Source organism: Pimephales promelas, chromosome 3, assembly GCF_988280905.1.
Source record: "Pimephales promelas chromosome 3, fPimPro1.hap1.1, whole genome shotgun sequence".
Taxonomy (NCBI): Eukaryota; Metazoa; Chordata; class Actinopteri; order Cypriniformes; family Leuciscidae; genus Pimephales; species Pimephales promelas.
In genome coordinates, this window is record NC_142771.1 from 27,642,641 (window position 1) to 27,669,832 (window position 27,192).

Consider the following 27,192-nt stretch of genomic DNA (forward strand, 5'->3'; position numbering starts at 1 on the left):
TTACATGCACTAGTTTTAAGTGTACTTAGTTTCATAAATCAAGCTATGTAACGGGGAACTATGAATAAATTTTTGTAAAGAGCCCGTGGTCTGTTTTACTTACCTTGTATCTCAACCGTTTAAGAACCTGTTTTCTTACTTTGTCAGAGAGAGAAAGAAAACTATTACCGGTACTTTAATCAATACTACCAACATTTATTTTAAGCTTTTCAGAGAATAAAAATAGCATTTTCAAGTCTGACATTCACACATGAAGTGTGCATGGAAAGGTTTTAAATATATAAAAATACAGTTATCATACAGTACAAAATACATAAATACTGAAAGTTTTAGAGTATGGAAAACATACTAGTATTAAAACGGCAACATGACATCATGACTTTTGCGTAAACATAAACACCACTTTCGAGTCAAGTGGCGTGTTATCTCTACGCATTTTGAGCTATCCGCGTGTATGTCTACGCGATTAATGTCAGAGTGATTCCGCGTGTTAGTACACTCCGTCGAATGTCCGAGCGAAAACGAAGCAAAATGTAGATCTACATCTGGGGAGCGATCTTTTTTTTTTTTTCCTAGGATGGTAGGGGAACACTCATAAATGCCATTAACCCCAGTGATGGTTAGGTTTAGGGACGGGGTTGAGGTAAGTCATATATTTATATATACAGTAATAACGTTAAGTCAACGGCGTTCATAAACACGCTGAAAAGCGATTTTGCGTGTTGATAGCACGCCAAAAATGGAAATACGAATTGGCGTGTCATACACACGCTACTTCATGAGATCAGTCTGAAAACAGACAAATTCTTTATAAGAATGACTGTTGCATTGTTTTTAACTTGAATCGATGTTTCTCACATCATAAATAGCTTACAGCTTTCACCTTTTATAAGAATTTCGGGTTCAATGTGCTGACATGATGATTAATAAACTCCTTCAAGTAGAATTGACTAGTTCTATAGCTGCGTCTTTTCAGGATCTTCTACAAAACTTTAATTTGACAGCAATGAGAGATGGTGAACATGGCTATGCATACCATCTGAAGTGTGCATTATTTTGACCTACTCAAGTCTTCATATTCTGAGATGAATGAATGTTGACGTCATTAGACAATCAGTCTGTTCCTTTAGGATCTCAGTTGGACGTGGACACCTGCTCTTGTAGAACGGCTATTATGGACAATACCTCTTCATCCTGAGCTTTGTGCTTCTCTTGATTGAGAAGGCAAGGCATGTCCTTTGGTAAGTACTGTGATGAAAAGATTCAGGTAGTGTCAGAAGGTGTATTGGTGAGATGTTCTGCACCATTATTTTCATAGTCTCACGAGTGAAGAGTTGATTCTGTCACCGGTGGTTCTTTTATAGGATCACACTAGCCCAGCCTCGCGGCACATTCGGTAGAACTGACCACGCTGAGCGATCAGATTGGATGGAGAGTCCATCTCTGTGATGTGCCCTCTGTCCATCACAATCACCCTGTTGGGAACAGTTGAATAGGACTGGGTTAGGACATTGTCGTCAATCATAATTGTATTCTACTTAAAAATACACATGTGCTATTTTTTGCACCTTGTGTAGTCCATGATGGTGTTGAGGCGATGTGCGATGGTCAGAACGGTGCAGTCCTCAAACTGAGTTCGGATGGTAGACTGTATCAGATTGTCCGTCTCCAGATCCACCGCTGCAGTGGCTTCATCCAAAACCAGAATCTTGGTTTTCCTGAGGAGAGCTCGAGCCAGGCAAACCAGCTGCCGCTGACCCAAACTAAAGCCCAGAATATCCAGTCAGAAACCATCAGATCAGGCATTAGTCAAGTTATAAAGAGGGAGGAATCTTGTCAAGGGTTTGTACCTGAGATTCTCTCCACCCTCTGAACACTCATGGTTGAGTTTGTCAGGAAGGCCGGACACAAAGTTCTTGAGATGTGCGAGTTCTAGAGATCTCCACACCTCCTCATCAGTGTACCCATCAAAGGGGTCCAGATTCATACGCAAGGAACCCGAGAACAGCACGGGATCCTTGGGCAAAAAGAGGTGGTTATAATTAAAGCACTCAATCATTGAATTTTTTTTTTTTTATATATAATTTCTTTACAATACATCCATTTTCAGCTGTACCTGTGGGATGATGGTGATACGAGATCTCAGTTCATGCAATCCAATCTCTGCAATGTTTATCCCATCTATGTAGATCTTTCCTTTTGCTGCCTCAAGGATCCGGAATATTCCGAGAGCTAGAGATGATTTTCCAGCCCCTGTTCTTCCCACAATTCCAACCTGAGTGGATTAGATGAACAGCTTAGTACGTTACGTGATAATTGTAAAATCTGCTTATTTAATCCAGATGTTATATTTACTTTTTCTCTCTCATTAACACTGAGGGAAATCTCTTTCAAGGCCCAGTCAAGACCCCTGCGGTACTGAAGTCCATATTCCTGGAATCCAATGGATCCTGATCTGGGCCAGTGTGACGGGAGTGGACTGTCCTCGAAGGTCCATGGTGCCTGCGACAACCCAAGACAGACTTAGTGACCTCAAGAATCAATGTAAAATTATACTTCGGGGTCACTTTGCATAAAGGAATTGATGTGAAAAACAAAGCATTTAAACCAACATTACCTCCTTTTCTGTTTCGGCATATTCCTTCACTCGCTCAACAGACACAATGTTGTTTTCTACATCAGTCCATGCCCTCACAATCCAGCTCAGGATCCCAGTTACCTGAAATGTATTTTTCTTGAGAACTTCTTCCCTAGTTGGCAGAAAATAACATGCATGGCTTTTTGACTTGAGTTCCTTACCTGGAGAGAGTGGGACACAGCTAGCCCTACGATTCCAGGGCTTAAAGTCGCCCTTCCCAAAACAGAGAAGATAGCTGCAGCAAGGACCAGCAAGTTACCCAGAAACTCTAGATTTACTGCCAGCCACCTTTAGAATAACATTGAAGATATTGTACAGAGTTAGATTGAAGGGCCAGGACTAGTAACAAAGAATGAATAAGACTGAATCTGACCTGGTGGCCACAAATCTTGGGAAATAGGACGTTTGATTGTGGTCCACTCGGCTGTTAGCCACTTGGATGAACCTAGGCTGTTCACCAAAGGCCCGGATCACGCTGGCTCCTTGAACTGTCTCGTTGAAATGAGTATAGATGGGTGAACGGCTCACCGACTCTAGTCTACGCAACTGACAGGACGTGGCCACGTAGAAGCTCTGAAAACACAGGAGAATAGATGGCAGATAAATGACTGTTGCTCCTTGTTATAATACTCTCGCCTGCTGAGCAATCTGTGGTAGCATACCTGGATAAAGACATAGAAGAGAGTCAGTGGCAGTATGATCACTCCTGCAAAAGGAGTTGCCATCAGCACGATAATGCAAACCTCCAGAAGTTTGAACACATAGCCCAGCATCATCTTTAGACCATCAGGGATCATGCAGTCAATGGCGTCTATCTCTTTTGAGAAACGATTGAGAAGATTACCACTGGGTGTACTCTCAAAGAATGACATAGGAGAGTGAAGTACATTGTTGAGAAGGTCCAAATGAAGATGTCGGGATGCAATTATTCCTCCAAGTGAAATAGCCACAGTAGTCCCAAAAATTGCAGTTCCTGCAATACGACATCACAGTTAATGATCAAGAACGATACAAAGCCTAAGGATACTCCATGATGGTTGAGAAATATAAAGGATATTTAACCTTGTGCAAAGCCGAGAGCTCCAAAAACACCAAGCTTCAGATCTGTGTTGACCTGAGTTCCATTTACGACCGGCTCATCTGCCCACAGGCTTAGCCAGTAGTTGTAGGCCAGGGAGGCAGCCTGCTGAAACGCATAGAGGAAGATGATGGGGATGATGAGGGCCAGGCCAATGGTCTTGAAGTACTCCACATACAGCTCCAGTTTCACCTGTGTGACCCATTATGAAGAATGTGTGAGGAACAGTACTCTGGATGATATAGTGCACTTTCGGGCTATATTATGGTGTTCAGAACAATGAAAGCCAAAGGCCTGTAATCAGGGTTTAAAATTAGATCTTTGTGGTGACACGAGAGCATCTGAAATGCGTGTTGTTGACCTGTAGCTGAACTTTACCTTTCAGTCCAATTCTCTGGCTTTTGGTATTGAGTTACATTTGAAGGTTTATTTTGATGTGTTTACCCATATATTTTTTTTTTTGGCAATGTCTGTTGATGTGTCTCTATAACTTACTCGGCCTGTGTGGGCTTTGTCAGCCTGGGTCAGTCTCCCAGTTTCCTCTTGGTCCTGCTCCTGTTCTTTGTCAGATATGGACTCCATGGTTTGTATACTGGCATTTCCCATGTCTCCACTTCATTAAATAAAATCGACAGAAATGTGAATATATATTCTTCAACAACGTTTGCATTTGCATTTTCTAAACTTGGTTACCTGATGAGTTGCTCCTGGGAGAGGTCAATTGAGAAGTCTGTCATGCTGAGACGAGAGACAGATTTCCTGGTCCCTTAAACAAAGTGAATCTGCACTTTTAATCATGTTAACATGAAACTAGTGTGGTAGTGTTTAGTCATTTGCTAAGCTGCACTCAATCTTTTTTATCTTACCTCTATGGGTGGCACTTTCCTTGTGTTCGCTAACAGAAAAGGCTTGAACAAAGTCGGCAAAGGCGTTTTGCCTGCTCAAAAGCTCGGCATAAGAGCCCATCTCTGTGATTTCTCCATCAGCCATCACCAGGATCAGGTCAGCCTGGGGCAGGAAGCTCAGCCCGTGGGTTACCAGGATTCGAGTCTGTTTTAGAGAGCATTATGAAATAAGCTAGTTAGTTAGTTTGTTGTTTTAAGCCTGTTCATGTCTCTTTTTTTATCTAAAATTTGCTTTTAGCACAAGCTTTTCTACTTTAAAATCATACTTTGCATTTATAATTTCAGTTTATTTTAATTCTACTTGCATTCAGATTCACCATATTTTCCAACTTTAGTGTTTCACATATTAGATTTTTGGGTCACATATTTTCTTTATCTTACTAATTTTATTTTTACCTTATTTTTAAGAACTCCATTAGGTCCAATGACCTTTTTGAAGATGTGCTGACCCACATGTGCATCCACAGCTGACAAGGGATCATCCATCAGATAGATATCAGCCTTCTTGTAGACTGCGCGTGCCAGACTCACTCTCTGTTTCTGACCTCCTGACAGATTCAGCCCCTGCGAACATTGTAGAAATGTTATGGGAGTTTTACTCTGCTGGTATCCCTGCATATTATAAATTTAAATAAATTTGAGACACGGTGTAACAGTCATCCTCAATCTATGTTTACCTTCTCTCCAATCTCTGTCGAGTCTCCTCCAGGTAGAATCTCCAGGTCTGGTAAGAGAGCGCAGGCCTCCACCACTTTCTGGTACCAGCTGCCTTTCCTCTCACGTCCAAACAAAATGTTGCCTTTCAGAGTGGCATTCTGGATCCATGCTTGCTGAGGCACGTAAGCCACAGAGCCCTGAAAGAAAGTGCCGCTAAAATTATATGTGGAATATGTGAATGATGCCAATATATCTTTAATAATGTTCCTGAATGATTTACTGTAATTGTGACGTGGCCACTTTTCTTTTCCATCTCTCCTAACATCGCAGACAGAAGAGAGGATTTTCCACTGCCCACATGACCTACCACAGCCACCAGTGAACCACGTTGCACTTTGATATTGATCCTGCAGGAATGAATCGTTGCCGGATTATTGTCTTCATACGCTTAGAAATGGTGGATCTACAGATATACATTCAAAGTCACCTACCTCTTGAGACATGGTGTACTATCTTTAGACCAGCTGAAAGTGCCATTGTCAATAACAACAGCATCAACATCTGACAAAAGAAGGAAATAAAAAGGTGAGCTCATCTTGTTCCAATCCTGTATGAATTTCTCTACTCAGCAGAACATTTGAATACATTTGGAATATTTTTTGCATGCTCTTTTCAGCGCAGTTGCAGTTTTCAAGCTTCAAAATACAAAGATACTACAACAAAAGTGTTCTATACAACTCTTGCACAATATTCAATATTTTGAAGACATTTGAACTTCATGGACTGCTTGAAGTCTATGAAAATTTGTGAGAGTTTCATAGGCTAAAACCATGAAATTTCTAAAATCGTGTTCATGAGAGAAAAAGTACACATTTTTAATGTAATAAATATATTAAGTAAGGTCTTTTCAAAGAATCAGCTAACCTGTTTACCAGAAATGAAATTAATCTAAATTTTTATCATGAATCAGACTGATTCGGTTCTCAAGTTCAACTCACGTAAAAATTAAAGTAGTTAATTCTTAAGTTAACAGCTCACTGGGACCTTATTCAGAATATTTTCTTTTGGTTACATGGAAGAAAGAACGCCATACAGGCCATGAAGGTGTGTGAATTGACAAATTTCATTTTTGGATGCAATGTGCATTGCATTTGAGGCTCATAACTATATCAAAAGTTCCTGAGGGAACAGGATGACGATAATTATCTTGCTTAATACATTTACATATTTTTTTTTACCATCATCCATGGGATATTATTGACTTGTCTCCAGTATTCTGATGAAGTAGACACAAGCATTCTCACAAAAACATCTCTTTGACCTTTGATATAAAAGAGTTGCATTTTAAAATGCGTCTTTAACACACAAAAATGTGGAAAAAGCAAATATAATTACAGCTCCAAAGCTGAAAATCCCCTTCTAGTGACCACTGCATGAAGTCATCATACGCATTTCAGCCACTACTAACACCCACCTCCTAGCCGCACAATTTCCTTGTAGTGTTTGCTGAATTACAGCATTTAAATTAAAGTTTCTGCCTGCACACATGGCCATGTCTTGTATTAGAACTGCAAAAATATTCTTCAAGGTGGGTCTTTCTGGCAGATTAGTAACTCATTATTTTTGTTTTTTGAATGTCGGGTTTTGTTATGGCTTCCTGCCTTAGGATTCCAGCATCGTATTGATAGGGAAAAATCTCTTTACTGCTCAACATGTATAACAATGTTGGTCATCTAAGGCATATAAAGCATTTTATAAGCTTCAGGAAAGTTTGAAAACAATGACAAGCTAATGAACTCACCAGGATTGTAGGGAGCTCTCTCCGCACTGTCTGGTTTCAGCTCGTCTTGACACAGAAACTTTCCGAGACGTTTGAGAGAAACCACAGCCTTAGAAACAAGACGAAACAGATTCTTTTTAATAATTTACTTGAAAATACACAAGTACATAAATACATAAGCGTTCAAATATTTGAATTGCAGTAATGCCGCCCACCTGCATGGTAGTGCTCATTGCGAAGGGCAGTTGACTGAGTGGAGCTTTGAGAATATTGATGAGAGCCATGGACACAAAGACCTTCTGAGCATCCAGAACATGCCTATCGTCTATCAACACGTACACTCCAAACATGGCAAATGCAATCTGAAGGCAAAGTGGTGTACAAGGTTACAATTGTTCAGTTGATAGGACTATATTAATGTTAAAGGGATACTCCACTTTTTTAAAAAAAAAATAGGCTCATTTTACAACTCCCCGAGTTAAAGAGTTGAGCTTTACCGTTTTCGAATCCATTCAGCCGATTTTCTGATTTTTAGAAAAATATCAGTAACCAGACAGTTTCTGGTCTCACTGACTTCCATAGTATATTTTTTTTCCTACTATGGAAGTCAATGAGACCAGAAACTGTCTGGTTACTGATATTCTTCTAAATATCAGAAAATCGGCTGAATGGATTCGAAAACGGTAAAACTCAATTGTTTAACTCTGGGGGAGTGGTAAAACGAGCCTATTTCCTTAAAAAGTGGAGTATCCTTTTAAGATTATAAAATCATTCAAGAATTATGAACTGTACCAAGAAAGTTGAGGAGTTGAAGGAGGCGATTGATATTGAGTAAAGGATCTGAGACTTCTTCAAAGCATTTAGCTCTTTTTCCCTGTAGCCAAGAACACGTTCTCTGAAAGCATTTTCCCAGGCATAAAACTTCAGGATCTTTATTCCGTTCAAAATCTCATTCATAAGCTTAATTCGGCCATCCATGTACTTCATCTGGACCTCCTGAGAGCAGAAAACAGGTTAAAACATTTGAGAATCATGCACGCAAAGTTGTTTACTTTGTAAGACCAGAAAGAAACCAATATGGGCAAGTTTCAATTCTTTAGATGTTTCACTCAAAGCAAATAAATACATTTCAGTTTTACAACAAATACTGTGGTTTTCATGGACAGAACTGTCCTCATGCTCATGTTTTAAATTATCAGTGGACCGACATGACCTCGGTCACCACAGCACGAATATTATGTAAATGTTATTTGACTCCATGGAAAAACATGGATGGTACCTGGAGCTTGCTTCTCATTTTGGCAAGTAACCCATTTAAAGGGAAGATGAGAATCACAGTGGCGATGCCAGCCAACGCAGATGGACCGAGACGCTGTACAGAGGTGAGACATTGAAATGAATTAATTTTACATATGCACATATTTTAGGACATCTTTATACCTTATTTATCCCCAAAACAGTAGTCGCTTACATATGAACACATCTTTATTTCTAGAAGCATCACTTCTCACCTGCCAGAGGAAGAAAAGACATAAGGCGATTTCAATCGGGGCCACCCACACTGCGTTGAAGTACACCACGAAATCCATGAGTTTCTGGGTGTCCGCCGAAACCAAGTTCACTATCTCTCCGACTGTACATGTTCGACGGGCCGCGCTGTTGATGACCAGAGACTGTGGAGACAAAAATGAATGTGAGAACCCTTATATGCATCTTTGCATTTCTTAGTAAACAGTTAAAAAGCCTACCTTCCTGTACACTAGGCCCATAACTGCAGTTTTAACCCTCATGCCCACTGTGAAGCAGGTATACATGTACTGATGGTTGAACAGGGACTGCAGACAAGACAACAGGAACAACAGAAAGGCAAAGAGGTAACCCTTCCACAAGGGGGCATCTTCATCCCTCACAAACCCGAGCAGTAAGCTGAAGTACAAGAAACAGACATTGTTATGATTTACTGACACCCAAACAGTAGCTCACCATTTTTGGATATACGAGTTGAATTTAATTAAATTTTGTCAACTTGGGATAAAGCAAACCCAAGCCAAACCTTAAAATACTGGGACTGAACAATATAGTTGAGCTTAAACAACAACCTCGGGTACGTGCATTCAAAGATAGAGTGCACTATCACTGAGGGGTGTTTTGATGGCTGTGGTTCTGGAGCAGTGAACCCACCAAACTGCTCTTGGCTAGCTATATGCCAGACGAAGTGGCTTAATTTGATGATCCAACGGCAGTTCCTTTGCATTTTTAGAGCTATAGTTCAGCCACAAACAATATGATTCTGCAGAGAGCAGACTCTCCTTAGACTCCTCCAAAATTAACTGTGTGGCTTTACCACACCAGGATGTGGGGCGTGTTGGGGGGGGGCAGCTGAGTGTGAACTCAGTATTGAGTTCACACTCAATACTGAGAAAGGGCAACAAGGTCATGGACCGTTAAGTTTACCCTTACAAATTTCAGTTTTTTGTTGCACAACACTTTAAAATGATGTGCCAAAGACTAAAATTCTTGCTCTACATTTACACACTGGCCTTACGTACTGTAGATGTTTTGGTTTTACGCACAAAGGAATGAATAGTAATGAAAGATATTTATAAAAGAATACGATTTGATGAGATTCGAGACTCTTGATTAGAGATTGTCTAGTGCAGTAAAGTGTTGTAGAAAAGCAGTCAACATTTTCTAAAATACACTACCACTCCAAAGGAGTGAATGGATGAATACTTTATTCAGCAAGAATTCATTAAATAGAATTTTTGTAATTTTTAATTGTCACTTTTAATCTATTTCAAATAATGCTGTTCTTTTGAAATTTCTTCTCATCAAGGAAACTTGTAAAAATGGTTTCCACAAAAAAAACTATTTTCAACATTTCAACACGCACTGAGACGACAGAGGTATGCATCAACTCGCCTTAGTTAAGGGAATAACATAGTTTAATATGAAAAAATGGTGGAGTATCCCTTTAAAACTATTTCTGAAGGATCGTGTGGCACTGAATATTGGAGTTATGATGCTTTGACTTCACAGCAATAAATTACATTTTAATATATATTCATTAATTAAATTTTACAATGTTGCTGTTTTACGTGGTGAGCAAAAGAGACTCTAAAAACATTTAAAAAAACACAGTATCACTTTACATGTCATGACATAATTACTGCCTCTCTCACCTCAACACTTGTGGTATGGAGAACATGAAAGCATCTTGAATGACCAAACAGAGAGTCCCAGTCAGGAAGTAGGGGCCAAAGTTTTTGGCTAGTGTACGTAGCAGACAGAAGCCTGAGCTTTGTTCTTTACGAAGTTTTCTGAGCAGCTGCTTCTGCTCGCTAAGCTTATAACCAAGAGCTTGTGATCCGTTCAGAGAGCTCTCTTGCCTGTGTTTGAAGAAGAGAACACAACATTTGTAACCGGACTTTATAGTGTCTGGAATGGTACTGCCAGCAGCATTGTTTGCAACTTTGTTAACTAATAATACAAATAAATCAGTAGTTATGAGCAATGCAAATTATGGATGTTACATATTTTACTGACTGACGTGTGCACAGTATAAATCATCATGATCCCAGGATGGGAAACATGCAGTTAAGGAAATAGCAGGTGTCTTACTGTTGCAGTTTGGCGCATTGCTTGGCCCACTCTTTCTCTAGATCACAGATGATTTTTTCAGATGTATCCTCTTCTCGTAGAGACCAGAGGTCTTCAGCTTTTAAAGGTGAGCGGTAGCCCTTTACCACCAGTCTGTGGAGCACAAATATGTGTGTTTCTCTATATCTCAGTGGGTTTTTATTCCCCAGACCTTCACAAGAATCTCAAAAGCTCCATGTAATGAGAGACAAAAAGATGACTCTACCTGCCGTACCACCAGAAAAGTATTTTTGAAAGGAAAGAAGCATCCTCAACTGGACATGGATTCTAGTGCAAAAAGTAAGGTATTATTTTTTAGGCTGTTTTCCAGATAATAGTTTACAAAATCAACATTGATGACACTCTACCTTTACATATACACGATTAAAAGTTGCTGGGCGTTTATCAGCAAAACAGCTGAGGATGAGCTGAGCCAGCTGGAGAGAGAAGAATGTGAAAAATGCCACAAATCTCATCGCATCCGCAGAGAAACCCTGAAACACACATGACTGGATATCAGTTAAATGTGGACAACAGTGTGGAGAACAGTACGCTCGGCACACTGATTGTGAAGCAATTTAAAGCGTAAATGTTTCTTTTTTTTTCTCATGTTTTTTTTTGTGTGGTGAAGTTAATATAAAACAACATTTCATAATGAAAACTTATATTTAATTTGTTGTGGTAAAAAATATTTTTAATCAGCTAATAATTCAGCTGTAAAATAAGTACCTTTCATGCTAAGTATATAATATCGCTCACATGTTATTGTATTAATATATTATAATAATATATATACATATTTTGTTTATTGCATATTTTCATTTCTTCATAAAAATTTGATCAAACAATCCTTTTTAGATCCCCTGTAGACCTGCCAGGCAGTATGAACCAAAAACCCCCCCAAAAAAACCACTTCATGCCTTAGCAGAAATTGAATTATCCAACATATGAATTGAATTATCCAACATATGAATTATTACATAACCTTGCATGTTTTCATTCGCCCCTTCTGTGGAGAGGCCGTACTCGGCGCATAAGTAATGCATACCCATTTCCCAGGGATTTCCCATGGAGTCATTTGCCACATAACCTGCATGCTTCCTGTGGGACTATAATCCGTATTTTCTCTTCTGCTAGGGCAGCTAGTACATGTGCTGATCTGAGATCAGCCGCCCACTTTGTCTCACCGCAGTGTGCAGAGGCGGGACTGGTGGCTGATGTGGGGAGTGTTCTTTTGGGGATGATGCCTGCTGTTCCCCTCCCTTCCTTTCAAAGACCTCAGCTTATTATAATGACCTAAATGTTCCATCAAAACTAGGATTCATGATGCAACAAATCTATTTATGAACACTTCTAAATCGTGGTATAAAAATTACAGACCACAGAAAGATCTTAATGCCAACAGACTGAGACAGACTCTTCATTCACAACCTCTAATAGTAGAAAAGCTCTTGGTGATGGTGTTCAGTGAGTATTCAATCGCCTATTGACCTATGAAGCTCTCGTGTCATTTTTCTCCTGGTATCCATGCTCTTGTCATATTTGTGCAGCCTAATAGGAAAATTTGCACATTTTATTCAAATATTAACTTCTTGTGTTCACACAATGAAACATGCCAAATTGTGCAGACATAGTTTTGGGGCAGACTACCATACAAAAAAGTATATTCATTTCATTAAAGATAATATGAATTATAAAACACTTTTGCTTATAGAGGAATAACGCTTATGTTTGTATCATTGTATAACAGTTTTCGCATTTATTGTTTGGGACAAAGTTTTACCACCCAGCGCTTGATCTAAGTGTGTAGGGCATAATACAAGGTTCAAGATTTGTTAGAGAGAAAATATGCTGAGGCTTGGATCTGATGCTAAAAGTTTTACAGGGGCCACAGAAGGCATCCATTCCCATTGACTTCGGACAAAAATGGTGTCAAGTGGCCAAGCTACAAGAGAAAGTGGCAGCACATGGCCTCTTTAAGAGTATGTAAACACAAGCTTCACTCAAATGGTCACAGTCCAAACTCTGGACACCACAATGCAGGATACTGGGATTATTTGTCCGCCTCACTTTATGTTTAAACAGTTTGGAGAAACTCAAATTGGTTTGGAAACATATCCTCCCCCAGTGTGGTATGAGAGGACCAAGCACTAGTTGTTTTGCTGTTTCTTTTGGACCTGCTGCTCATTGGCCGAGGGCTCATTTGGGGCACAACAGATCCCACCACAAACCAAGCTTCAGTTGACTATGTAAACGATGTCATCACTGAGCTGTACGCCGGCTTCATTACTTTTTTCTTTTTTTTTTTTACTTCCTTACAGTATGATTACTTCCTTACTATACTTTTGTCATGTTCTACTTTTCAAGTATCTGTTTTCAAAAGTCAGTATTTTAATTTTGGGAAGCTCACTTTTACTATATACGATGGAGACCTGATCTTTAAGTTTTGGCAACCCCCCCCTCCTTCCGCCACCTCACGCTGGGCCCCGCCCCATTCTTGGAATGGCCCTGCTGGCCTAGCCACATAAATAATATAAATATATAACAAAATATGCACATAGTCCTAAAGATTATACATTCCAAACTCGATATACTGTCTCTGCGTGTGAGCTACATATTTATTTCCCCTTCCAGTGTCTGTGACAAGATGCAGTGACATAATTATGGAGTGGGATCATCACAGCAGACGAGAGACAGACACAGCAACAGCATCCGCAGACGTATGCGGCTTCTCCTATCTATCCCGGAAAAACACCAGCGGTGATTGTGACTGCTCTCGCCACTGCCTCAGCTACAGACAAAGAGGGCATTGAGGGAAGTGGGAAGGGAAAACCGACAGGCCTGCCCGGACATCAATGCTGAGAAGAGCACCATCTGTAAGCACTCATTTATTTTTTGCACCGTGTTTATGCACCGCTGTGTTAGACTCTCATATACAACACAGATAAATTTAGAAAGTGAGATTGAGTAACATTCATTAGGGAAAAAACGTTCGAGGGTCCGCGTTATGAATACGTAAAGGGTATAGACATTTTGTATTACCAGAAATTCTGAGATTAAGGCAACAATTCAAATTTACTCATGTCTCAAAGCACCATTAATGGCTATTATATAATAGAAACCCTACAAAAAGAGGTCCAAAACTTCGTGACCACAAGTATAAATGCTTATTTTTTATTCAATTCAATTATTTTAAATGCTTATTCAAATTCGAGATTTTATGTGTACGAGTCCCTCAGTACATATTGGGTGAACGCAGGTAAATTGAGATGACAAAATATCTTTCAATTTTTATTTTCACTAAACTAAATTATAATATATGCAAATAATAATAAGAATTATACATTTATATACAGTAGTTATTCGTAGTAGTTATATTTTTATACAGTAGTTTGCTATACTAGGGATATACAAACCTCGTCTATGATGGCTTGTATGTTGGCTCTGAGAGGCACAAGCGAGCAGACGATTGCCAGCGTCCAAAACAGGAAGAGAAAGACAGAGGACCGAAAGCCCCTCAGCCTCTCCAAGTGGATCACCAACACTGCCAATATCTGAGGACACAGTTTATTTCAGTCAGTGTGCTAGTTGAGGTCAATAGAGAAATCCAACACTCACTAGAAGAAGAGGACTGAATACCATTAGACAGCTTAGACGTGGAGATTTTGTTGATACGTTTTGTATTGATTTTACACAGGTAAGCAAAGACTACTGTGAATGTTTAGTCTGGGTCAGGACTTTAAAATGGACTTATCTGGTTGGGCAGATCTGGGGGGGAAAAAAAGTCATTTACTACAACCACTGTTGACACTGCTGTCTGCTGTGACCAGAGGTAAAAGAGGCTTATTTATCCTGACCCCTTCAGGAAACTTCTGCCAGACGTCTAGCCACTAAGAGATTTGTTCATTCTCGCTTAAATATAACAGATCATAAATCTTAACTATCCTCTAAAAGAGTTCATTGAAAAAAGAAAAAGTCTAAACATATATTTGGACCCTTATATTTCTGAAATCAACATGGTATTTCATAACAGTCCTTAATGGAAAGGGGAGGTTCAGGAGAAGAGTAATATTGTGATTTACCATGGTAAGGCTGCGAATTATAGGGCTCAGGAGAAAGACCATGTGACGCTCGATATCTCTGCTCCTTTCCACCAGGAGATAGACCATCTCCAGGAAACCAAAGGAAGCCAGACAGAGACCCAAACCCTACAAGACGTGAACACAGACATGTAAGCATTAACTGCAACGTTGTGGTGTCATGCCCCCCAAAAAGTTTAACTTGCATTATCGATCAAACGTTTTTGAAAGTCTCTTATGCTCATCTAGGCTGCATTTATTTGATCAAAAATCCTGTAAAACAGTATTATTGTTACAATTTAAAATAATCGAATCTATTTTAAAAGCAATTTATTTCTGTGACGTTAAAGCTGTATTTTGAGCATTATTACTGCAGTCTTCTGTGTCACATGATCCTTCAGAAATCCATATGAATATTTGCGGCTCGAGAAACATTTCTAATTATCATCGAATTGAGTTGCTGCTTAATTTTTTTAAAACAATCTTTGTTATTATTATAAATGTCTATACTTTCACTTTTGGTCAATTTAATGTGTCCTTGCTGAATAAAAGTTTTTTCTTGAAAAAAAAGAAAAAGAAGAAATCTTACCCCGAACTTTTGAAAGGTATGTGTGCTATATTAGAATTGATTTACATGTCAAATGGGTCAAAGTGTATGATATGATCTATTTTTGTTCCTGTAGAAACATTTTCCTACCTTTCATGCTCGTTAATGATGTCACTTATTTCCAGTGTTGGGGATAACTCAAGTTACGTAATCAGATTACTTTTCCAAGTAGAACTTTTCCTTTTAAAATTTACAACAACAATACCCGAGTTACTTTTTCAAAAAAGTTACGTAAGATAGCACAAGTCTATTTGATGTGATGTTTACATCTGGAAGACGTATTTTTAAGAGTGTTTGCTCATCTGCAATACGTCTATAGGACGTTTCCTGTCAGATGTCGAATAGATGTGTAGAAGATCTCCAAGATGTAATGATTTAGAATGCATTAAACTGACATCTTCTACACGTCTATTTGATATCTGACAGGAAACGTCCTATAGACGTATTGCAGATGAGTAAACACTCTTAAAAATACGTCTTCCAGATGTAAACATCACATCAAATACACTTGTGCTATCTGGGTTACTTCCCATTTATTGACTGACAGCTGTCTTATCCTTCTCGTTGAGACAAATCGAAGTGCAGAGGCGTTGTGTGTAAACATGATGGTTGTAGACTAGATGTGAGGTGCATACAATCTCATGTGCACAAAAAAGATTCAATATTCCTCAAAATAATAAAATCATTGAAATACAGAATCAGAATATGCAAACCTCCAATAACTAGCCTATGATAAATAAAACATTAATTTTTATGCATCTAATCTCACTTTATTGGCTAATGTATTTACTGCTGACCTCCGATGATTCAATTAAACCATAAGCAAAAATGACTAAAGAATTTTTTTGTTTTTATTGGTACTCTTCCGTTATCCAGAACAACAACACAGCTGAAAGGTTTGTTTGATTGGCGCCCTCTACTGTACAACTGTGAATTTCCTTCAGCCTGAGGCTTATTATTTTACTTTAGGTGTGAAAGGGTCTTTACATTTGCCCAAAATAATAACTTTTTTGTTATAAAAAAAAACAAGCCCAGCAGAGGTGAAAAAAGTAACATAAAAGTAGTCTAACGTAACACATTGCTCTTCTAAAAAACGAACTTAGTAGCTTAATGCAATTGAGTAACGCAATACATTGTTGTATAATGCATTCCTTTTCAAAGTAACTTTCCCCCAACACTGCTTATTTCTATATTGCCATGCACACACCAATAGCCAGTGAGTTTTTCAGGTGACTGATGCTATATTCAACTTAGAGAGGTGGTAACTTGTCTCGATGACTGGTATGACTCACCGTCTTGGCACAGTAGAGGCTGGATATAGATATGCGTCCATTGTCGTAAAATTTGAGGTACAAGCAGTAGAAAGGGGCACAAACCCAGAGATAGAAACAGGGGAACCACACCAGTATTGTGTTCTGGAAACACTGGGTGAGGTCAGGATGTAGTGTGTACCATGTGACGTTCCAGTCCTGAAAACACACAATTATATGTATTAATAATAATTTATAAATAACAAGTTAAGTTTACAACGTATTTGATTTTATTCACTCTCTGCACTCATAGTGAATGCTAAATGTTCATTGATGTTCCCCAATATTTGTTCAGTCCAAATGGCTCTGTGTATTTGTGATTTATATTAGTTGTCTTGCAGTGTTTGCAACAGATGAAAAGTGTGAAATTGCAGAGAGAGGTGAAAGGTAAAGCTCCTGTAATAAATTTACTGTTTGCCAAGTGAATTTATGATGAGTATAGCTGGATTTGTCTTGGTTGTTATAAGTCATGACAGGAAAAAAATGTCTTTACCTCTATGAAAGTGCACTGATCCTTCTTGAGGCAGTGACTTTACATGTCTATGGTGCATTGAATATTTTTGCTTTGTTTTAGCCCTAGGAATTGAATAGAACTTTTACAAAATATGTTTAAATTACATCACATGAACAGTCAAATACAATTTTTGTAGATACACAACCAGCACGTTTAATCTGCAGCATGTATTATCCTAGTTTTATACTATAAATTTTTCCCTATTCTGATTGTAGAAAGCCACCAATTTCCAGAAATGTAACATACAAATAAACTAATTAATTTAAAGATTTCATTGTTGTTGGCAGATATAGTTTCCACTCAGAAGCATTGCAGCAGAACAAAAAGCATGTGTCCAAATATTCACATTGTAGAACAGTTTGTACACATTTGACAGATTGATAGTCTGAAGTGAGTGTTGCTTTCTTTAAGCTGCATATTTATTTAAAGTAAATGCAAAAGTATTTCACTCGCAGTTGAAAACAAGCAGGCTTTGATTTGTGACAAAACTGCTGTTCTTCTGTGTAGTTCGATTACATCAAAGTTGGACAAACTCAGTTTGAAATCACTGCCAAGACATCTCTCTCAAGCTGAATTTCACAGGCTCGTTCTATTCAGACATCAGTAATTCACACAGTATCTCCTCGGTTATTTCTGGCTTTTCTATGTTGGAAAATAGGCCGATGTCCAAACGTAGCTGTAGAGCTGTTATGTTACTTTTTTCCCTCTAACTTTCTCTGGACTAATGAGAACTAATCCAGCAATGGCACAGCTCTGATAAATACGGCATGCTGGTTGGAAGGAGTCTTGTGGTATATGGCAGTATATAAGAAGCGCACCTTTGGCAAGCCACAATGTAAACCCATACACCATGAGAACGCCCATGTGCACCAGACTCAGCTTTGTTTGCTCATGTACATTCAATTGGCTGATGGAGAAGTTCAACAGATTCAACTTATTTTTCTCAAGTGCATTATCTGAACGTATTTTCTCAGTCTTATGTTGTTCCCAACCCCATTTTTCCATGAAACACAAAAAGAAGATTTTTGATTGATTAAAGCTTTTACTCTTCGAAAAGGATGCAAAAGCATCATACATACTCAGAAGTCATGCAATAACTTTTTATGAGGAATAATCTCTCTCTCCATTGATCTGTTCACTTTTGCAACCATATTTTGAGTTATTGAAGGCTCAAGAGCTGGATCAGATTCATACTGGATGACCTGAATCTATTAAAGTCTGAATCTAAAGAATGATTCATTCACAAATAAAACATCTTTACTTTTTTTTTTTTGCTTATAAATGCACCAAGGAGAGTTGTCACTATTTTCAGTTTTGGTCTTTATTCCACAAGTTTCTCTCACTTTGATTCAAGTTATGCATGATTTCAGAAATGTGGAATATAGCGCAAAAGTCAAATAGAGCACTTTTATGATGATTTCTTGGGGTATGATATGACATCTATTTATTTAGCCCTGCAAATGCAATCCAAACACATGCTGCAGGTACTCTGTTCATTACATTGTTGTTTTGGCCAGGATATGTCCTCGTCTATTTATGAGGGGGTGTACTGTGGTCTGGGCCCAAGAAGGGAAAGAGATTCTCATTCATGTGGCAGCGCACAGCAAAGTCACAGTTTTCCACAGGGAATTCAATGGACACCATCTTCTACTCATCCTACATCCTCTAAGACTATGTTTGCACTGGTCTAAACCCAATGACAACCACAGTCTCAGGAAGTGATTCAGAGTGGTGTGTGTACCCTTCCTGCAAGTGTAGGAGTACAAACTGCCGGTCAGCACAAAAAAATAGTTTAAAAACAGTTTAAAAATGTCACCGCTGATGTCTGGATTTATGAAGAGGAAATTTGTAAGGATGGCTTGTAGTTCACAAATCTCCAGTTGTTTCTGGAAATGACCATCAATAAATGTCTTTTTGATTGTGCACGAGCACAAGCAGGCCAGACACACTGTAAAAAAAATATTTTCATGATTTGTAATCACAACATTTTTTCTTGTGTCAAATCAACTTAGATAATTTATGTAGTTCAGATAATATCATATTTTGAGTTTCTGGTGAGTAAATTAATCTCCTTCATTGTAATAACTCAATTTTTCCATTTCAATGAACTTAAAATTTTAAGGCAACCAGGTTACTTATTTTTTTTAAGTTAAACCAACAATATTTTTTTTTATGCAGTCACACATTCTTCAATAGACATGAGCTTTAGCCTTGACCTCTTCGTCTCATTTCACATGCTTTCCCAGCTACAAATGTAATACTCTAAGAATGTTGTTCTTATGTTCCATTATGTCAGGAAAACGCTATTTCAAAAAGTTCTGAGAATGTTAAAAATGTTGTTTTAGAAACATAGGTTATATGAACGTTCTGATTCTGAATAATGTTCCATTGGGTCAAACAGGATTGCACAAAATTATATTCTAATAACAGTAAGACAAAATAAGTAATATACCGTAACTAATGAAACACTGCAGACTGTAAAGTCTCATTCAAGGAAAGTCAGTTCGTCCGTGGCCATAATTGCAACTACTTGAATGGGGAAATAATCACAACATCTCACAAACTCATGTTTCCCAATCACAACGTTTCCCAAATTCATGTTTAAAAGCATATTTCAAGTCAAAAACAAACTCGGACATGAACTGTCACATTTTTTTTTTTTCATATACTCATATAAGATTTGTTAAATCATATGTTTCAGGTTGGTCCAGTCAGTGCACATGTGCATTGCCAAGTGTCTGGACACTTGCTGTTTTTATGGCAAGCTGAGTTATTAACTCTTTTATTTACAAGGTATGACTTATTCTGCCATATTTGTTGTATTTTCTCCCATTCAAAGTAATATGAGTGTGCTCATTGATACAGTATTTGTCTGACCAAACTAAAACGTGTTGATTCATTAACTGTTGATTCATTATTATAAAACAACATTTGGTCAAACTTTTCCCGTATAGTGACTTTGAAAGAACGGTGCACTAATAATGTATTAATAAAGCCCGACATAGTGTTCAAAGTTTGGTCTGTTAATGTTACTCCAAGAACATTTTGTTTGTTCTGAGATTGTTCTTTGAGATTGTTTCCTGTTTGCTTGGCTGCAACTCGAGAATTTTAAAATTATCAACAAAATGTGGCCCGTTACTTATTGAAAGCACATCCGGTCCATCGTCATTGTGCATTGGTAAACATTGCTTCATGATTAGTGTGTACCATGGTCCATATAAGACCCGAATAAACCCCCTCATCACAGTGCCTGGGACAAAATTCTCTTGATGGCTCTGTCACACACACCAATTATTTTTTTTTTAAAAAGAGCCTTGTATATGCATTGATCTTTTATTTATTAACCTGAATTTCAACACTGAACATCTGTAAACATTGTTAAAAACATAGTTTAAAGTACAGTTACATCATGAACTGCACTCTTGCTGATACCAGCTGTGTGTAAACACACATTTAAAGCATGTTAATTCTAAATCTTTTAAACAGTTGTAAAAATATTTTCACACATTTAACAAATGCTATGTGTGAGTGAGACAGAATAACCAAATAAGTCCTGCATTCAATTTCTGTCTGTTATAGTGTCCAAAACAATGATCACTTCCAAGAATAATTCCAAGAAAAAACTAGATACATAGTTCTTTTTAAGGAACCTTCATATATGTGTATATCTATGTTTTAATTGGCTATTGAAGTGAGCTAGTGAGTTTATTATTGATCTGAGACTCACCCAGAGAGGGTCCAGGCCACTGAGACTGCAGAGGGTGTCCATCCAGGTTCCTCTCTTCTTCACTTCCTGTAGTAAATCCCTGCTCCCTGGACTCAGCAGTGGCTGTGCCTGTGTGTGTTCGTGTTTCAACCCCTTTTTTGTAAGCCAGCCTCTCGTCTCCTGACCTGAGTCTCGTCAAAACTACAGTCTGAGGCCAGGTTTGTGTAACTGGCCTGTTTATGAGTGCTGGCCTGTGAGGTGGGTGGAAGATTTGGACTATCTTCCCTGCTCTCTTTCGTCGCTCTGGCCCACGTGTGCCGAGGCCACAATACCACAAACACTCCCCTGGAGGAGATGAGAGTGCCGCAGACGTGGCCACACCCCGCTCTCCTTCAGGTCTTGCCTCTGTAAACTCCCCCAATCCCACCCTTCACCCTGGTTTTCAAAAGAAAGGGAAAATGTTTAATGGCAAGTGTGATTTTGATTCTTCAAGGAAAGTGGCTACAGGTCTTAAAAAAAAGTTAATAAAAAGTTATTATTTATTTCTACATTGTTGTTTTTGTTATTGAGTCAGGGGTCCTTTCTGTGTGGAGTTTGGATGTTCCCCCGGTCCAAATACATGCAAGTAAGGTGGATTGGATATACCAAATTGGGGATACAAATCTTGTTGCATTCTATTTTTTTAACTCTTGTGTCTAAACAGATTTGTAATATTTTTTGGGGATTTATCATAAATCTGTATCGTTTTATATTATTATATAAAATTTTAAAGAATTTTACCAAAAAAAAAAAATTATCCATCATTGTACTTAAGGACTGCATAACAAATAAGAATAATGATTTAGGAGAACATCAATTAAAAGGGCCTTTAAAGGGTTAGTTCACCCAAAAATGAAAATTAAGTCATTAATTACTCACCCCCATGCTGTTCCAACCCCGTAAGACCTTCGTTCATCTTCGGAACACAAATAAAGATATTTTTGATTGAATCAAGAGAGCTGGATCACTCTTCCATAGACTGCATAAGGGACTGGCTCTTGACAGCCCATAAAGTCATTAAAGAAAAGGTTTAAATATTCCATGTGCCTACAGCGGCTCAATTATAAGTTTATCAAGCGACGAGACTACTTTTTGTGCGAAAAAAACATAAATAACGACTTAATTCGACTATTCTATTGCTTCCTTATGGGCGCATGCGCGAGAACTGAGACGAGGACGTTCTTCTCCTTCGACTACTTTTTGTTACCGGCTGCTCACCGCTTAGGAGTTTTACCGCCACCTACCGTATAAAATGATGATCCATATATAAGGCGCTCCGGATTATAAGGAACACTGTCGTTTTTTGAGAAGATTAAAGGCTTTTAAGTGCACCTTATAGTGCGGAAAATCCACTAATTGAAAAGCGTATGTACAGCGCGCATCTTCCTCTGCTTGTAAACAGAAATGCGCCCATAAGGAAGTAATAGAATAGTCGAATTAAGTCGTTATTTATGTTTTTTCCGCACAAAAAGTAGTCTCGTCGCTTGATAAACTTATAATTGAGCCGCTGTAGGCACATGGAATATTTAAACCTTTTCTTTAATGACTTTATGGGCCGTCAAGAGCCAGTCCCTATAGGGAGTCTATCTAGGACTGATCCAGCTCTCAGATTTAATAAAAAATATCTTTATTTGTGTTCCGAAGATGAACGAAGGTCTTACGGGGTTGGTACAGCATGGGGGTGAGTAATTAATGACTTAATTTTCATTTTTGGGTGAACTAACCCTTTAAGTTGAAGTATTATATCTTCTCCAGTACAGAGATGAGAATGACTCAGATGCGGTGAGTGAGTCCAGAGGTTGTGAGTGTGTTCCCCCCATGACATTCATCACAGTCATCAAAACAAACACAAGGATGTTAATGGTACGTTGGAAAATGTATCATCATTTACAAATGAGAATAGCGAACTTTTGGTTGGAAGTGACATTTTATATTTGTCTAAACATGTAATGTTGATTTGGGGCAAATAACCACAAAAACATTTAATTTTCAGTGGAACTTACTGCTTATAAGCATTTTCACAGTGAGACATTACTCACAATTTCTGTATTCATTAATGGTTACTGTCACAGCCTGTTTCCACACTTAATGAATGGTAATTTCAGATGACAATGGAAACTTTCTTTTGCAATCATTTTCAGAAAGCAATGGACTTATAGGCTAAAAATAAAAAATAAAAATGTGTGAACTGATAATTTTTTCCAGAATTCCTCAAAAATATACAGATTGTCATACATTGTGACAATACATTGTGTGCAGATTGTGACTAGTCAGTGACTTTTCATATGCAGTCACTAAAATTTTCCTCATGATTTATTGTGATGAATACTTAATTGTATGGCAAGGTAACTATACTGCGTTATGTTTATAGTCTGTGATGCATACATTTAAAGCCAGCATTCTCCAAAGCTCGAGGAGATGATTGTTCACTGGCCTGTGCTTTTGGTATTGTCCACTGAAATTGAAGATCACAACAGTAACATTTGGCTGAAAAATTGCTTTGTGTCTTGAAGTAAACTGCAATTTCTCCTGCTGAGTTTCCTTACAAGGAGAGTCTTTGCAGGTAAACAGGGATAATTGTAAGCTTTCTGACAATTTTTCAGGTCAAAAGAGTCAACAATAGGTGAGTCCATTTTGTCCATTGTATGGTTTTCTAGTTTTTCTGAACTGTTTGTAAAAGTCTATGCAGCCCCATACATCTGAAGACAATGTTGCACAACCTAATTTTTTTTTTTTTTTTTTGTAAACAGGCCTGGAAAGTGTTGTATGGTTGTCAGCTGAATGGCATGCATTCTTAGGATGCTTGCTTTGAAAACCTCATTACTGAACATCCAGGCCAGAGGGCAGTCATTTTACTTAAAGGGCACCTATTATAGAAAATTCACTTTTACATGGTGTTTTAACATAAATGTGTGTTTGCAGTGTGTGAGCAAAACCACCCTAGAATGATAAAAATCCACCCAGTGTTTTTTTTTACAATCTCAATAAATCATATGCACTGTCTCAGAACGAGCTGTTCTAAGATTCAGCGCTTTGTGGCGTAGAATTGAGCAAGGGGTTTGATTGACAGTGTGGTTGTGGCATAGACCCCGCCCTCAGTGATCTGTATACCATCCTCCGTTGTTTCAACGACAGCCGGTAATGTCTCCTAGAATCATAAGTGTTATGTTGTGGGATGGGATGTAATAATGACATACATAGTAGTTTTCACTTATTTCCGACATCAGAGCCACTGAAAACACAGAGGATGTATTGTATTTTGGAAGTTTAAGTGGCGCCTTTCCTTCGCAAATAAGTTTATGTTTGAGAGAATCATTTTCTGACTGACTGTTTTGTGAACGAGGGTCAATTCAAAGCAGGTCTTGCTTCAAAGTTAATCGTGTGGATCAAAGTTAATCCTCAAGCTTCAAAGTTAATCCTCAAGTGTGAAGTGTGTGTGTGTTGCACATCCATAATTTCAAAGGGGACGCAATTACAATTATAAGTACATATATCAAATAACCATACCGAGACGTACTGGTCCATTCTCATTTGTGTTTATTCTGCCGGAGTCTCTTCGTCATCTGGGTCTGATCAGAGACTATTTATATATTCCGATTCAAACATGTATGGCTGAATGACATTCAAAACAGTGGGTCTCTCACTCTCTCAGCCCTTCTGCTTACTGACTGCCATAGGTATCAAGTTACGCCCTCATCCAAAGGCAGGGGCGAGGATATGCAGCTCAATTGCATTTAAGGTGGTATACACCAAAACAGCTCATTTTAAAACAGGCCCCAAAAATGACATTTCCAAATGGTTTTAATAAATTAACTATGGGGTATTTTGAGCTGTAACTTCACAAATACATTCTGGGAACACCCGAGACCAATATTACATCTTGTAAAAAGGGGCATAATAGTTGCCCTTTAAAGCAATATTCAAGCTTTAAGTAAAGGGACAGTTTTCGTAAATGATAATTTAATGGTTTTTGCATTCACCATGTATGGAAAAGAGCAACTTAAATATTCTTCAAATTAACACCAGTTTTGAATAACATGAAGGTGAGTAAATATTCTTCGTTCTGTCCGAATTTGTATAACTATCCCTTTTAACACGTATAAAGTCTTATTATGGTTATACTTTCAAAACTGTATATTTCCATTTTTATTCTGGAGTAATGCCTTGCCTTAAAAAAGTAATGACTTGCCTTGTAAGTGGAATACTGTAAACAATTTTTGAAGGGCAAATCAAATGTGCGTTAAAGAGTTGTATCAGACATTTCTTTAAAAATACCTTTATAGTGTACTATAGTGTACAGTAAAGTGTAACAAAACTTGTCTTTATTACCCCTAGAATGAGCTCCATGACCCTTGTGCGCTTTCTGTCCTGTTGTTGGACCTCTCTAATGGAACGTAATGCATGAGCACTTCCCAAACCAAAACAGAAGGAGGGAGCAGACAGAGGAAGTGTCAGAAACATACAGACAGCTGCCTCAGAGGCCTCAAACGCGAGCTCCGCTGAGGATAACATAAGCGGCCTGTTTGCATAAGATGTTCTGGGAGGTTACTCACAGACTCTGGGGATGCAGTGAGGAGATAGACTGTTTGGATCCCTGCCACCTCCACACTCTCAATTACAGCGTTTGGCTGGGCCACTTCTGGCTGGCCGCGAAAAAGAGGCCTCCGCCAGACGGTCTGGGAGCAGCAGCCATGCAGCGGTAAACCAGAAGTAGATCACCTACACTTCCTCTGGCTTCTCGCGCTGCAGCAAACACGGTCTAGTCAAAATAATAGCGTATGTTTCTTTTTGAGTTCTCAGACAATGTGTAAATATACTCACATCAGATGGAGACAGAAGGACAAAAACAATAATTCTGCTCATGAACAGGAAACATACCCATGTCAGAAAACATTGTGGTTATCGGCCTCCGTTACACAGCAGCAGTGTTGGGACCAAAATACTAAAAGTTACATGATGTAGGACAAAGCACATGAGATGATGAAATATAATGTTGCTCAACAAGCACAACATCATTCCCATTTGTTATCGCTTACTGTAAGTACTCCAGAGTTCATTTCATTACTCATCCTGTGGTTTTCACTGATTTGCCTGCCATGAAGAGGTTTAAAGTGGGGGATGTAAAAAACTAATAATAAAAGCCCCTTCAAATTTAAGTTGGACTAGAAGTCTAAATTCTAATGTACTTCAAAAGATTTACTCTTTCATTTGGACCTATAATCATTTATATTCTTGGTATAAACAGTAGTTACGTTAACTCCCTCAAAATTCATAGTGGTCAACTGGTTTGTTTTTTAAATGTGGGTTCTTGAATTATTGCAATAGTTCCCCCTTAATTTTGAATGATGAAATTAAATTATTGACATTAAATACTTCCGTTTCACTGCTAGTAATCCAAATATTTATATCATCGTAGGACAATTTCTGCTTTCTGACAGATTGTTACACTTACAAAATATGCCTTAAGAGTAAATGACCTCACAGTTCATGCTGTGGTGCAATTTATATTTGACAACTGTTAAATGAGCTTTGAATGCTAAAGGGGGAAAATTATTCTCTAGCTAATCAGTGGTCTTGAGACATTATTTCTCTCATTACCCCTAATGTAAGACAATCTCACTCATGGTGTTCTCAAAGAACACCAAACATATCTTTCATTTTCAGGAACTGGTGTGTAGATGATTTACAAGAATTTGGAGCCCAAAGGCAAAAGATCATCATGTCCTTGTTCTTTTCAGAGGTTCAGACTAAATTTCCCTGGAGATTTCCTGACAGTATTGACTGTCTGTTACGCACATTGTATTAAGCAATACTATAGCCTGACTTCGTCATACGGCGTTCGGGCTGGCATCCAGGCTAAAGCAATACATGTATGTGTTGATGATTTGACTGATTGGCCATTATTTTAAATAAAAAAAGCAAATATATCTAAGGTTATTATATGTATTTGCTATATGCTTTTGAGTGGATATTGGTAGGCAATTTCAGAGAGGCTAGCAATAGCAAGCTAGCTTTAAAAGAATTAGATCCCATCCTCCCTTTAGAGCACTCATAAATGCACATGACAGTCTGCAAAGCGGCACGAGACAAGAGATGGCGTTAAATTACCTCATGTCTCAAAGCACATAACATTACAATAATGATGAACGTAACGACTTACAGAGCTTTTACTTTTACCACCTGACTGCTGCAGTTTCATTTCGGCGTTGATAGTATTGACATAGAAATACATATACGAGT

The 27,192-nt window shown here is 38.3% G+C and overlaps 1 protein-coding gene and 2 long non-coding RNA genes across 3 annotated transcripts; 2 read left to right on the plus strand and 1 right to left on the minus strand.

Moving 5' to 3' along the window:
• Positions 1 to 175: 175 nt before the first annotated feature.
• LOC120489214 (ATP binding cassette subfamily C member 6b, tandem duplicate 2) lies at positions 176 to 21,218 on the minus strand. Its single transcript, XM_039685896.2, has 31 exons — positions 20,935 to 21,218; positions 16,676 to 16,852; positions 14,780 to 14,905; positions 14,114 to 14,251; positions 11,066 to 11,191; positions 10,924 to 10,985; positions 10,680 to 10,811; positions 10,241 to 10,447; positions 8,807 to 8,984; positions 8,570 to 8,731; positions 8,338 to 8,430; positions 7,851 to 8,054; positions 7,274 to 7,420; positions 7,080 to 7,167; positions 5,770 to 5,839; positions 5,559 to 5,685; positions 5,299 to 5,475; positions 5,018 to 5,185; positions 4,583 to 4,766; positions 4,410 to 4,482; positions 4,212 to 4,329; positions 3,701 to 3,908; positions 3,301 to 3,611; positions 3,012 to 3,211; positions 2,800 to 2,926; positions 2,618 to 2,719; positions 2,356 to 2,502; positions 2,117 to 2,275; positions 1,851 to 2,017; positions 1,569 to 1,763; positions 176 to 1,475 (listed from the first exon to the last, which is right to left on the minus strand). The coding sequence occupies exons 1-31, from the start codon at positions 20,974 to 20,976 to the stop codon at positions 1,367 to 1,369; spliced, it is 4,524 nt and encodes a 1,507-aa protein (XP_039541830.2). The 5' UTR covers positions 20,977 to 21,218; the 3' UTR covers positions 176 to 1,366.
• Positions 5,326 to 5,883, plus strand: LOC148982034 (uncharacterized). The gene is made up of 2 exons (XR_016155148.1): positions 5,326 to 5,460; positions 5,613 to 5,883. It is a non-coding gene; the product is annotated as an uncharacterized LOC148982034 (long non-coding RNA).
• LOC148982035 (uncharacterized) lies at positions 13,159 to 26,914 on the plus strand. The gene is made up of 3 exons (XR_016155146.1): positions 13,159 to 13,573; positions 14,855 to 14,928; positions 25,288 to 26,914. It is a non-coding gene; the product is annotated as an uncharacterized LOC148982035 (long non-coding RNA).
• The last annotated feature ends 278 nt before the right edge of the window (positions 26,915 to 27,192 follow it).

Bases quoted from the DNA above. Each gene is read 5' to 3' on its own strand.
- LOC120489214 (XM_039685896.2), bottom strand. From the start codon at position 20,976: ATGGACACCCTCTGCAGTCTCAGTGGCCTGGACCCTCTCTGG. The intron at 16,853-20,934 runs GTGAGTCTCAGA...GTGTGTTTTCAG, and splicing joins GTGGCCTGGACCCTCTCTGG to GACTGGAACGTCACATGGTA. The intron at 11,192-14,113 runs GTTTGTATATCC...TGTGTGTTTCAG, and splicing joins TACAAGCCATCATAGACGAG to GGTTTCTCTGCGGATGCGAT.